At 34.1% G+C, this 14,665-nt stretch overlaps 1 protein-coding gene across 5 annotated transcripts in view; it reads left to right on the forward strand.

The window, feature by feature from the left end:
• Window positions 1–14,665, forward strand: part of MIPOL1 (mirror-image polydactyly 1) — a 305,514-nt gene that overhangs the window by 203,929 nt on the left and 86,920 nt on the right. For all 5 annotated transcript variants that reach the window (XM_033428398.2, XM_049705939.1, XM_033428397.2 and 2 more), the window contains one exon: window positions 2,264–2,358. In XM_033428398.2, the coding sequence (XP_033284289.1) occupies window positions 2,264–2,358 (95 nt within the window). The remainder of the gene's footprint in view (window positions 1–2,263; window positions 2,359–14,665) is intronic.

The following is a 14,665-nucleotide window of genomic DNA, read 5'->3' on the forward strand; positions in this document are numbered from 1 at the left end:
GAAGTAGGAAATGCAGTAGACGTAAGTGGCACATTTAAGTTAGTTAAATTTTCTTACATTGCGTATACCGTAAATCCAACTCAAACTAGCCTAGGCCAAAAAAAAAAAAAAAAAGATTTATGTACCCAGGAAGTCCAAGAAATGGATCTAGATCTGTCTGGTATACCAGGATCCAGGATACAAATGACCTCATCAAGATTCAGTTTTCTTCTGGGCCTAGTGGGATGTACTACTCTGTTTGAACGATCTAGATCAGATATACCTGAGGTAGTGGAGAAGGAAGTTCATCCTAGCCACCAAGACTGAGCAGGATCACTGTAGCAAAGTTGACCAGGTAAGCGTATATCTGATAAAGTAGCGGAAGGAGCTTGTAATGCCAGAAAGTTTATAATAACTTTGAACATAGTCACCAGGACCTAGATACAAGATTAGGCATTTGGAAGTAATAAATTAAGTGGATTGCTATGAAGCAACACCAAATCTTCGTAGCCAACTAAATATAGAAAGAGAAGTGAAATATTCATTATTACCAAAGCACGGGAATTTACAGTTCTCATGATCTCATTTTCATTGTAGAAATTTCTTAGGCAGAATCTTCGTTATGACTTTTTCCAGCTAGAACAGTGTTGGTTTTGTTTCTTGGTCTGGGTTTTTGGGGGATTTTAAGTTCGCTTTTTGCAGAAGTACCAGGTACAAAATCTTCAAAATAATCATCTAAGGTATTTAACATTGTCACATATTTATTTAGCAAATTCTCAATTACCTGTCAAATATTTGATATTTCTTAAATTACATGCAACAGGATGTCTGATGTTTTGTAAGTTGAATGTGATATATCTTTTTTGGGCAGTTCTTTTTGATTTGTTATTAGTCGCATTGGGTATCTGGTCTTCCAAGTTACCATTTCAATCACATATTATAGTATACTGAAAACTGGCAAAGCTGTTAATTATTGGCATCAAGAACCAGCTTTACATGCTTTTTTAATAATTTTTGAGACTGTTTCATCTATAATTCTAGAATGTGACATGTTGAAGCAAGCATACAAGCATCTTAAATTTAATTAAAAAGTAACTTTTTGTTAAAATTTGCTAGCCCAGATAGAGAACTAATTAATTAATTTAGTGCCTAATTTTATATACAAAGATCTAAACTGCTGCATGCTTTTATAATTCTGCATTATTAAAATAGAAAAGTGGCATTGTCTAATGTTCATTTATATTACACTCATTAATTTTCCTATGAGCACATTTCACAATTTGTCTTGTGACTTCATTCTTATGCAAGAAAATAATTTCAGTGAAGTCATATGATTTCAGCAAAATTAGTGAATTCCTGCCCCCAACTTTTGATTACTTTTTAATTATTACAATTAGTGTAGTTTGTGAGGTATGTGATACCAGTTTGCTTTGTGTTATCTATCAAACACCATTTAAAGTGAAAGATAGCCTTTTCATGGAAATTAAACTTTGAATAAACAAAACTGAAATCTGACTTACCAGTACCATACTTTAAAAGTTGGGTTGATAACTCTTTTTGACTATGCCTGAAATTCAGTGGGAATGATGGTTGGAAGGTAGCAATTCTTTTAAAATTACTAGTTTGAACCCTATTGAAAAACTGATTAAGACTCTTTAAAATTGGAATATTATAGGCAGAGAAGAACAATAACATCCCTTGAATAAAATATTTCTAACATTCAAGATTGCTGCCATTCTCCCTTTAGAGATTTTTTTTTTTTCTGCAGAAAAGGAATTGAAGAGGTTAAATCATATCTGTAAGAATCAGGTTGTAGTCTTGTGTATTTTTTTTCATGTTAAATATCAAAGATGGCTTAACATATTTAGAATTTTCTGAGTTTCTATTAATAAAGTTAAAAGAAAATCTAGCAATCAGGCAGCGGAGCCACATAAAATTTATATGTGAAACACCCACTGCGCTTATCTCTAGATAATGCTCTGAACCCACGTTCCACTTTCTGAATTCCGTGTATAAAGTTAAACATTGCAGAAAGGCATATATCTGATGATACAGATGAATAAGGTTGAAGTTTAGTAATGAGCAAAGTTGGTAAATTTAATATGTTCATGTCTTTAGTATTTCTGTTATTAATATAATTGGATTATTTTGTGGGAAATTATGAACCACTACTAAAAATATGATAGGTTTTAAACTCCCAGAAATTAAAGACTTCTATTCATACTATAGCACTGTATTTTAATGTATCAAACTAATATTAAGTTTCTTAAAATATTAATTGCAGGCAAAGTTGTTAGCTATGCAACAAGCCAGAGAAACTGCAGTTCAACAATACAAAAAACTGGAAGAAGAAATCCAGACACTTCGAGTTTACTACAGGTAAAATTCTTTTTATCCTAGGCATAAATAAATGTTAGTTTGGGAAATGTTTCTACCTAATTTTATAGTGGTGAATGAGGAAATACCTCAATGAAATTAAACATTATTCACTTAAGACATTTTTATAGTTTCAGAATGATTCAGGCCTAAAATATTAATTATTGTACCTTTTTTCCTTCCTGTATTTGGTAAAGTATAAGTTTAGGCTCCCATTATAAAATGGGAGTTATAAAATTTACATAACTCTTAGCTAGTTGTCTAAATGGAAGCTGCTTAGCTCTTGAGCAATTTGCTCATCTAAATGGCACCTCTAAAGTGATGGCATACATTTTTTAAATAGTACATGAAAAGCAGTTAATAATAGCCTTTCACCTATCATAGTATGAGAAGTTTCTAAAGGAAGGCCACTAAAGGATTTTTAAGACTTATTTAATTTATGCTCCAAGAATAGTTGTGAAATTAATTCAGTAGGTCACACTGGCATTTTTAAATGAAAAGAAATAGAATAGAAAATGTCAGAGTGCAGAAAGGGTAAATATTGTTTTGTGATATTTTTGTTTCAGTTTTGTGTTGTGTGAGAGAGAAATAAGATTGTGTCTTGAGCTATATTTAAAATATATATTCTCACAGTGGATCATAGTTTAAAGAAAAAAAAGGTTTGAAAAGTGATATACAATGCCCTGCATATTTTTTAATACAAAGATTTTTAAAACCTCATCTGAAATGTAAGAATTCACTAACTGGGGCTGTAGGTTATTGAAAGATTTTTTTAAAATTTAGTCCCCATCTTAAAATATAAGTGCATAAAATGTAATTAAATCAAAATCAGTTTTACTGAAATAAAATACATGTGCCATTGTTAATACATTATTAATATATTAATAATTAAATAACTAGATCTAACAGCAAGTCTATTAAAAAACTGTAATTTCAAAGTAGTAATGACTGTAAATGGTATTTTGAGGATAACTGCAAACACTGAAATGTGACATGAAAATACCAGTGGTTTCTATGGCGTAAACTCTCAAGAGCCACTAATAATACTAGTATAGTTTGTTGCCTGTGTGCATAATTGTAGGAAATACTGTATTTACATGAGAGTGAAAAATAAAGATGAAAATTTTTTCCCACCCTCATGTGAAGAACCCATGTTTTGGAGCAATGTTATTGGCATATACAGTAATTGGTTATTGTTACGGGTTGAATTGTGTCCTTCAAAAAAATATATTGAAATCTTAACCCCTAGTACCTCAGAATGTGATCTTATTTGGAAATATGGTCTTTACAGAGCTAATCAAGTTAAAATGAGGTCATTAGCATGGGCTTTAACCCAGCATGACTGAAGTTTTTATAGAAAGTAGATATTTGGGCACAGAGCCACAAGCATAGAGGGAAGACTATATGAAGACCCAGGGCAAAGACAGCCTTGTGGCTGGAGTGATGCATCTACAAGCACATGAATACCAAGGATTGTCAGCAAACACCAAAAGCTAGAAGAGGCATGGAAGGATTCTCCCGTACAGCTGTCAAAGAGGACACAACCCAGCAGAAACCTTTATTTTGGACTTGTAGCCTCCAGAACTGTGAGACAATAAATTTCTGTTGTTTTTGTTTTCTTTTTTTTTGCGGTACGCGGGCCTCTCACTGTTGTGGCCTCTCCCGTTGTGGAGCACAGGCTCAGGATGCACAGGCTCAGCAGCCATGGCTCACGGGCCCAGCCGCTCCGTGGCATGTGGGATCTTCCCGGACTGGGGCACGAACCCGTGTCCCCTGCATCGGCAGGTGGACTCTCAACCACTGCGCCACCAGGGAAGCCCAATTTCTGTTGTTTTAAGCCCCCTAGTTTGGGTACTTTGTCACAGCAGCCCTAGGAAACTAATACGGTTATCAAATACCAAGGATGTTTGTTGGATGACTGCCTGTGGGGAATCATTTGCTTGCAGTTAGAATCAGTAGGCACGTAGGCAAGCAGAACCCTGATAGCAGTTGAAGACGTCCCATCCTTTTTTTTTTTTTTTTTTAAGAGGGTAAATGTAACAGTCTTTCATGTATTTTACACCAGTGAATTCTCAACTGTAACTGCTCAGTTAGCTGCATTAAATTAGGGTTGCTTCTTGGTAGAATAATAGAAGCATTTATTAAACCCTTTATTAAGACTTATGAATAATGTGTGATTTTTGCCCAGACCTTGGATATTGCAATATGGTATGTAGTAGTTTCACCCCATTGATAGGGAGAGTTTTTATGGAAAACTCTCCTGCCATCCTTGTGAGATAGGACAGCAGGTGCTCTGTTGTTAAAGTGACAGCGTCTGAGAATGCTGAGAGCAATGCGATAACCTTGCAAAAATTGACATTACTTACTGAAAAACAAACCTTGATACCGGTTCTTGATGCTCCTTCTCTTTGCTGAATTGCAGAAGATTATTGAAAGATTTTTGAAAATTATGAAGCTTAAACAGTTATCTTTCAAAGACTTTTTTTAATCTACATGAATCTAACAGAGCTAAATAACCGCTTCTAAATAAAGAGTTAACAATTATTGGCTCAAAGATAAGCTTCACAAGGACCCCTCTCACTGCTACTTTTTTTTTAAAAAATCTGCTAATGATGTCGTTAAGCTACAGGGATTTGCAGTTGACAGCCCTCCCTTGCATGACCTTATATAAATGAACCTCTCCAAGACCATTTTTTTTTTGTAAAATGAGAATTATAGTACGTATCTTACAGAGTTATTTTAAGTATTTACAGCTCTTAACACAGTATTTGGCTTGTTGTTAGTGCTCAACTAATGTTAAGATAAACTTATTTTTACAACAAGAAGTCAGTGAGGTAAGAGTAGAATCAAAAACTGTGATATCACTGAAGCCAAGGATGGAGATTTTTTTAAAAAGTCAGATGTTTCTGAATGGTTAAGTAAGATGAGGGCAAAAAGTATCCATTTTGTTTGAAATTAGGTGGTCATTAGTGACCTCTACAAGAGTAGTTTTAATAGAGTATTAGGTATAGAAGCCAGTTTTTTGTAAGTTCAAGAGTGATTTGAGGGAAAGAAGCATAGAAATTTGGACTATAAAGTGATCCTTGAATAAACTTGAATAAGAAAGATGTTAATGATAGTTGAGAAGAAAGGAATGTGGGTTGAGGATTTTGATTTTTGATTTTGAAAAATGGCAGACACTTGAGCATGTTCATGGCACATAGGAAGGAGCCAACAGAGAGAACAGAATTCCCCCAAATTTAGAAAGAGATGGAATTGAGAATCTGCAGAAGGGTTTGCCTTGAACAGGAAGATGGTCACCTTGTGCTTATAGACAGGAGCGAAGGAGATAAGAATAGCTGTGAATGTTAATAAATTTAAGCTCACAATTAATAGTTCCTTTTTTTTAAGGTATAGAGAACATACTGTGAGGATATACAGAAATTTATTTTAAATGGAACAGGAGTAAGATCCCTGGGATGTAGAATCCTAGGAAGGAAGAGGCAATTACCCAAAACAACAAAGCTTAAATTTCCTGGAATCTCAGATTCTGCTTTAAGTGAAAGTAAACAATATTTCTTACACACCTGAATAGATGGTGATTACAAATCCATACGTGAAACACAACAAATTCATAGAGATATTACCATTTTTTCTTCAAAGTTTCCTCTGTTATAGAGGACAAGGGAAAAGTTCCATATTTATTGTGAAGAAAACCAAGACTAATTCTGTAATTTTCATGTGTGTTTGCATGTTTGTATGTATGTCATCATAGATAATGGATTTTTTAAAGTTTAAGAAAAAATACACTTTCAGTTATGCAAATCAGTTTTACATGCAAATATATATATACATACATACATACATGTATTTTGTCATGTCAAAGAAAGTTATTCATCAATGATTAAGAAAAACTACACTGAGAAAAATCTAGGAATAGGACAGTAAGCTAGAGCCAGGAGTAAGTCAGCTTGCATGTATACCATGAAACAGGGAAAGAATAAGCCTCGAGAATAAGTCTGGCTCTCAGACTTTCCAGCAGCCAAAGCAGAAGAGGATGTGTGATCAGTTATTAGTGTTAGGAGCAGATTAAAATATGCTGATGACATTTTTTCTACCTTGCCTTTACTTCTACCAATTGGTGATACTGACCTTATTCTTTTTAAATTTTTTTCCAAAAATCGTTTTCTTTTGCTGGGTTATGCTAAGAGCTACTGTTATTATAAGCATTCCATTTCCCTGAATGGAAATAAGGAATATGGAAGTATGTATTGATATTACGAGGTTTCTCTATGCTGTTTGTTTCCTTTGAGTTTTAGAAGACTTTGAATACTAAGAAAAAGAAATGTTGGCCTTTTGTGTCCTTTGGCACACTTAGAGACAGAGGCAAGTGAGGTGAATGGGTAGGGATACTAAACTTACCATTATAACTGATGGCTGTTTCACATTAAAGCAGAAAGGATAGCAGGAGAGGAATAACAATGTGAAGCTTTAAAATAAATTTTACATATTACTAAAGTGCTATTAGTACAGTCGTGGTACCTCCTTTGTGCCGAATGCTCAGTTCATTTGCAACAGCTTCATTAGTCTAAACAGTTTCATCAGGGAAGAATCTTAAACTTTTAAGAGTTAGATTTGTATTTAGTAATGATCTTTTCCTGTTCTTTAAACCTGTAGTGCTGCATTCCTAAGCTCAGGAGGCATAATAATAACAAACTCTTTTCTAATCAAGAGAAAGCCTAAGTTTCAATGTTTGCTGATTTTATAGTGCTTCCTTATATTTCCTTTTGCTTAAAGAAAGTATAAATTCAACTGTGTAGATAAGAATTATCCTGTTGTTTAGTGCCAGTAGACTAGGATTTAATATACTTGTAATAGTAGCAGATTATGTTTTAAATTTTTTTTATGTTTTGTGTAATTCCAAGTGAGAAGTTGTGATGCCTTTCAGAACGTGGTAAATTTTGCATTCTAGACCAAAAATATTGAATAGTGTGCTTCATATTTTAAGGTGATATGTTTCCTATAATTGTAATGGTATTTTTTAAAGTAATTAAATAGAATAGTTAAGTGTTTGACATAGTGAATACAGGACTAAAAATAAATCCTACTTACTGGGTTCATGGTATACTACATTTCAAAGTCACAGAAGCCATAAAGATAGAAGCCATGTAAAATACACTCAAAAAGAGGGTGAAGTGCTTATTTTCTACATTCTTTTTATAAATTTTATTTAGTGTGGGTGTTTTTTACTTCTTTTGTCCATTTTTTGGTCTGTAGGTATGTTATCCTTAGCAATCAGAAATATTACTGACTGTCACTAGGAACTGGTTGGGTTTGTTTTTGTGTGTGTGATGGTGATAGTTTTTCATTCAACTATGTGTTCTTTTAGTCAGAACTACACATCAATTAGACAGTCAGCAGTGATGATAGCATGCAAACTCTAGCCATGAAGCAACATTTTTCTCAATGCAAATCCCTCATCAAGAGGGGTTGAACACTCGAACCTGACCTCTTAGTTCTATGTTCTAATCAGTTGTGCTAACTGGACTGCCCAAAGACATAAACATTTTGTCATATATATATTTTCTATAAGGACTAACTATCATGGAGCTGTGTCAAGGTACCATACTGCCAAAGCAGTAATAAAAAGAACAAAAGAGTACCTGAATTCTTCCATCTTTCCCATTGATCAAATTTTTTTTAATGTAGGCAAGCTGCAAGCTTTCTAGGTTTCAATTTCTTTAACTTGGACTTGAGGCTTTCTCTGCTTCTAACATTCTGTGAAATTTATAGCCCTTTTATATGAGGCAGATAAATTTTTTTGTTTAGTGATGTTTAGAATCAAGAACTGTCTTCTTATACCAATGAGTTGCACCTGTATGTTAGTTACTTCACCTATGAACAAATAATATCTGAGCTGCTTATTATGAAAATCAGGGAGGTGATTTAGTTGAATGCTTTTTGAAAACTGTAAAGTACTGTGCAAAGGAAATATATTAATAGTATCATTGATCAAAATACTCTAAAAGTTTTTGCTTTATTGACATATAAGACAACAATTAAATTACTACAGAGGCTATTTCTAACAAAATATTTTATGTCTTTATGACTTTGTATCCAGACGGACATTTTTTTTTGCATTACTGAATTTCACTATTTTCTGTGCCTTATTTTAACAATAAGTGATAAGAATAAGACTAAACTTCAACGTGTATAGCTCTCAGGTGCTCTTTTTTATTCTATAAAATGGCCCAGCTTTCTCTTTTAAAAACATTTAATAGGGGGCTTCCCTGGTGGCGCTAGTGGTTGAGAGCCTGCCTGCTAATGCAGGGGACACGGGTTCTAGCCCTGGTCTGGGAGGATCCCGCATGACGTGGAGCGGCTAGGCCCGTGAGCCACAAGTACTGAGCCTGCGCATCTGGAGCCTGTGCTCCGCAACAAGAGAGGCCGCGAGAGTGAGAGGCCCGCGCACCGCGATGAAGAGTGGTTCCCGCTTGCCACAACTAGAGAAAGCCCTCGCACAGAAACGAAGACCCAACACAGCAAAAATAAATTAATTAATTAATAAAGTGTCTCAGGTTGATGTGTTTAATACCTTCACAAATATTTTTTAAAAAAAACATTTAACAAAATATTTTGCCATTTAATCATTGTGGTTAGCAAAAGGTCCAAAGTTAGAATGGGCTTGCCAATTATAGATCCTGGAGTTTGCCATCTATTAACATTATTTTTATCAGCTTGAGAAAAATTTAGTTTTATATTTGTTAAACAAAAAAGTAAAGTGTTTCCCTTGTTCTTGGCACTATTATTATAGTTCCACAGATGCCTGTTGCCTTCTACATAGGTAATCTTTGACTTGTCCCTTTTTACAAATTTAATTAGTAACCAAATTTTGCTAGATTTTTCCTTGCAATGTCTCCTTCTTTGCAAAGTTCCTGCCTTAGACCAGACTTGTATATTTTCATGCCCAGGCTTTTCTAGCTACTTCATCTACTTGTCTCCATTCTTTACTCCTCTTAAGATGCCTGAAACGTTATTTTCAACCTCTCAATCAGCCATCAACAGTATTTAGTAATACCACTTTACCTATACAGTAAATTCCAAACTCTTTAACCTAACACTCATGAACCCTAGATATTGCCACCACCTCTTTGTTTTTGTTGTTTTGCCACCTCTTTTTCTGATTTAGTATTCCACTAATCATCTTTTTACCTTCTGGTTTCATTCATATTTGTGTCACTGATGCTAGTACACTGCCTTACACATAGTAGGCACTCAACAAATATTCGTTATACTAAATCAACTATTACTTGCACTCTCAAAATGAACTGTTCGCTCTTTCCTAGACACACACACCCCCCACCAAATTTCCCACTTCAGTACTTTCTTTTAGTCACCTTATTCCCCCTGGAATACTCCATCTCTAACCTATCAGATTCTTATTGAGCCTTTAGAACACAATTTAAGTACTATTATGGTAATCTTTTTCTGATCTTCTCAACCAGAAGTGATCTCATTCTACCTAAAATTAACTACCATAATTATTCACAGTGCTCTCTCACAATACATACCTCATGCTTACCTATGTAATAGTTGTATGAATATTTCTCTTAATTTCCCTGCTAAGGCTTCTGTTCTTTATATATAATAGGCCTTCATTAAATATTTGCCAAACAAATGAATAGTCAAATTTAACACTAGATTGAAAGTTTCTTCAGATTAAAAGTTTCTTCTGCAGAATGGTAGTCTGTGTAATACACGTAATAAGAACAATGATGAGTAAATGATTGGAGATAACATGGACTTACTTCACCATTTCAGTTAGTCAGTTGCAGGGGTGTGGGGCAAGATGAGGTCTCCATATGATAAAGAAAGTATCATCTGCCAACAAAGTTTCTTTTTTTTTTTCCAGGCCAACAGTGTTCAGATTTGAAAATCATTATCAGAAACATTTGTTTGGATTTTACCTTTCTTGAAATTTAGGATTAAAAAAAAGCTTAGGAAACAGTATCATTATCCCATGTTCATTTGCAATATTGTTTCTTATAGTGAAAAAAACAACACTGAAAGATCTGCCCACTGTGGGGACCCTTAGTGTGGCAGGTGTGTTAGGGTTCTCCAGAGAAACAGAACCAATAGACTGTGTATATACAGGGAGAGAGATTTAGTTTAAGGAATTGGCTCATGCATTTGTGAGGGCTGGTCAGTCTAAAATCTGCACGAGAAGCCAGCAGGCTGGAGAACCAGGAAAGAGCTGATGTTGAAGTTGTGAGTTCCAAGATGCAGAATTCCTTCTTCCTCGGGAGATCTCAGTCTTTCTCTTAAAGCCTTCAGCTGATTGGATGAGGCCCATCCATATTATGGACAGTAATCTGCTTTCCTCAAAGCCTACTGATCTAAATATTAATCATATCTAAAAAATACATTTGCAGCCACATCTAGACTGGTGTTTGAACAAACATGCAGACACCATAGCCTAGCCATGTTGACACATAAAATGAAATTAACCATCACACCTGTGTATTTCAGCAATTAGGTGAGGCTTCGTAGAAGCTACCTTCTCTAACAGGGGCATGCATTTACCATTTTACGACATTTTCCATCCTGCCTACTTCACGCATTTAACATCAACTGCCTTAATCATATAGGCATTTACGTTTGTGACCCCCGATGTGTGTTGTGTTCTTATGTTCTTATTTAACTATAAAAGAAGTATTTGTATACATATAACTATGCACTGGCCCCTGGCTACCTCTCTAACCTCACTTCTTAACATGTATGTGTCTACTCTTGCTTCACTCCAGCCACACCAGCTCCCTTATTATCTCAAACATTCTAAGAATGCTCCCATCACAGGACTTTGACATTTTTTTCTCTGCTTGGAGTGATCTACCTCCCACCCCCACCCCGGTGTCACAAGTCAGCTTCTCACTTTGCTCCACTTTCTGCTTAAATGTCCCTGACCACACTGTCTAAAATAACCTGCCTCCTCACTGCATCACTCTATTTGTTACTCTCCTTTATTTTTCTTAATAATGGAAATTAATAATTCATTAATAATGGAAATAAGCCTACATGACACTATACTATATTTGTGGATTGTCCTCGAGAAATTAAATTCTGCAAGGACCAGGATTTTGTTTATTTACCATTGCATCTTATACCTGAATCCGTGCTTGATGCCTCCTTCATGGTCAATAAAATTTTTTCTGATACATCAGAAACTCAACAGCAGGTGTTCTGAGAAGTGGAACTATGTCTAGAAGTTAGGTTTATTATGTGTGTGGTGAATGAGAGGAGAGGAAATTTTAACTTGCGTTCATAACGTAATCAAGTGTTTGAATTTTTTATGTGTATATATTACTTTTATATAAAAATGAGTTTGCAAGTTTTAATGCCTTTATTCATAATAACCTGCACAAATTAAATTTCACGCCTAGAAGAAAATAAGCTTCTATGAAAAATAGGTCTGTAATGTCTACATATGTGCGTGTATAATATATTTATATCAGTGAAGTTCATCTCTTTAATATATTTTATTAGTGTTGTGCTTTACAACACAATCAGATGTATAAGGGAATGATAATCCAAAGTAGATTCACTTACCTTATGAAATAGATGCCTATAAATGATAACCTCATTTTATGTTTTAAGTTTGCCAAATATTTTAAACTACTTTTTAAAGTACTTTACATTTCAGAAATTCAAGCACTTTAAAAAATAAAATGTTAAGAAAAATATTAGAAACTTTAAAAGAAGTGTTAATCATAACATTCTTCTGCCACTTGGTAGAAGTGGGGGCCCATGACAGGTTAGTGAGGAAAAGGGTGCCTTTTTAAAAACTTCAATCCCTACTACTGGACTGAATGTCAATATTACGACATAGTATGAAAAAAAAACCAAAACTTCAATCCTATGAACATTAGTTATGGCCAGAAATGACAATGAAAGGAGAAAATTCCTTCATATTTCAAGAGACTTCAATCAGTACAATTAGATTTATTTAGCATGTTTGCATTATAAATGTTTTCTCTTTCTGCATATATACATTATTAAATGTATTAAAGTTTTATTGAATCTAAACTAGTTTAAAATATTTAAAATAAATGGAAATAATAGCTAATAATAAAGACCTTTGTTCAGAAACATTGATTCATTAATTGCAAAAAAAAATAAATATCAAAGTTAACTTACAGACCAAGATACAATAAACTGAGATCTTTGAGCTACTCTTGATTTTTATAAACTTTCTAATGCGACTGCTGTCATAAAGAGCTTAGTAAATATTGACTGAGGATGATAATGATGATCCAGCAGAATTTTTAAGACTGGGCACTGGCAGTACAGTCAGATATCCGGGACTTAACATTGTCTTTTTGCCATGGGGCCCTTCCACCTGGGCCTCTCCCAAAAGGACAAATGTTTACCTGCAGTTGAGCATTTAAATGTGTAAATGTTCCAGTCTCAATTATCAGTGAAGTAGTTAGAGTCTTCACTCTTTAAATCATGAAGTAGTTGTTCTTTGAAGTTTAAGGTGATGTTCCAAAAGTTTGCAAAGGTCAAAAAAGACTTAATTGAATGTTTTTCTTGTATTTACAAACAAAGATGTGTTTTATGAACTCAGGTCAATATTAAAATATTTTTTCCCCTTGCTATTTCAGACCTCAGGTATTTATGAAACTTCAGAATTTATTAGGATTTAATTTACTATTTTCTTTAGTTAAGTTTTAAATGTTGTTATGCAGTATATCTTGTTCCCGTTGTGTTTTTTAAGGGTTTTGTGATTGTCAGTACTCTACTATTATAGTTCCAGTTTTTTCCCCAAATAACTGGTTCAGATTAGATCAGAAATAAACAATATTCTGTTATTTCATGAAACAATGAAGAAATTCAAAAGCCTAGGTATTTTTTTAGTTTAGTTTTATTAGACATTACTGAGCTGATAAATATTTTAATTTGCTTTAATCCGTAGAAAGTTTAGCTGTCTTGTCAAGCTTGGTTAACTGATCTGAACTGTAAAACATAAAAATTTTCTAAAACATCAATTATATGAAAAGATGTGAGAATTGAGATTTTGATCTGGAAAGTTGGACACACTGTTGGCTCATAATTGAGATGTATACGTTTTCTAACTCTAGTTTGGTTTCATTTGTTCTTTGTTTATTTGTTTTGTTTTGTTGTATATGATTCAAAATTGAAATAACCACTCATCCACTTACTGTACTCTGTCACCTGAAAACTAAGTGAAACCAAGAAGTCAAGTGTTATTCTCTGACTTGATTTTTAATAATTATTTGGTTTTGGTTTATAATTAGTAACATGATTAAAAGGTGACATAAACAGACTTAAGTTATAATTTATATACAGACAACTTCACTTATTTCTAAATCTGACTTAATTGGGTCTTTATCTTTTTATTAGTAAAACTTTTGTTTTGCAGTCATTCTTTTGGTACAACATAGTGTTTTAATTCCTAGCTAACACTGTAGTAAGACAGATGCTGTAGATTCTGACTTCCTAGCTGAGGTGACCTTTGATAGGTAATTACCTCTCTAAGCCTCAATTTCCTGACCTGTAAAATTGGAATTGTACTAATATCTGCATCATATTATTTTTGAGAAAATCAAATGAAATAATGTGTGTCAAATGATTTGTACCATACCAGAGTACAGACTTAGGTATTTAATAAGTGTGAACCATTGTTGTTATAATGCCTATGCTGAGTTTATACTGATCTATCATTCGCTTTTCTTTGAGATTCTATTAATGCATTTCAAATATTTTTAGTGTTTTTGGCTCAAAATACAATATCATGACTGCAATACAGAATCATTTGATTTTTCTTTGGGAACAAGTTCTTACTGGAATTAGAGGGTTAATTTTTTTTTTTTTTTTTTTTTTTGCGGTACGCGGGCCTCTCACTGTTGTGGCCTCTCCCGTTGCGGAGCACAGGCTCTGGACGCGCAGTCTCAGTGGCCATGGCTGACAGGCCCAGCCCCTCCGCGGCATGTGGGATCTTCCCGGACCGGGGCACGAACCCGTGTCCCCTGCATCGGCAGGCGGACTCTCAACCACTGCGCCACCAGGGAAGCCCTTAGAGGGTTAATTTTTTTCTTGTTACGGGACACTTAGAAAAATATTTAGTCAAAGTGATGTGCTTCAACTTAGATTTGGCCCTTTTTGATTAACAGTTTATTTTCAGGTGTTGTTTTTCACACTGGAAAATTCCAATGTTCAGAAATCTATTGAGAATTAGAAATTTAATAATTCTTCAATTTTTTCTACTCTATGAAAAATATATTTTTCATAGAGTACACATTCAAAATATACC

The sequence above is a fragment of the Orcinus orca genome, chromosome 2 (assembly GCF_937001465.1).
Source record: "Orcinus orca chromosome 2, mOrcOrc1.1, whole genome shotgun sequence".
Classification (NCBI taxonomy): Eukaryota; Metazoa; Chordata; class Mammalia; order Artiodactyla; family Delphinidae; genus Orcinus; species Orcinus orca.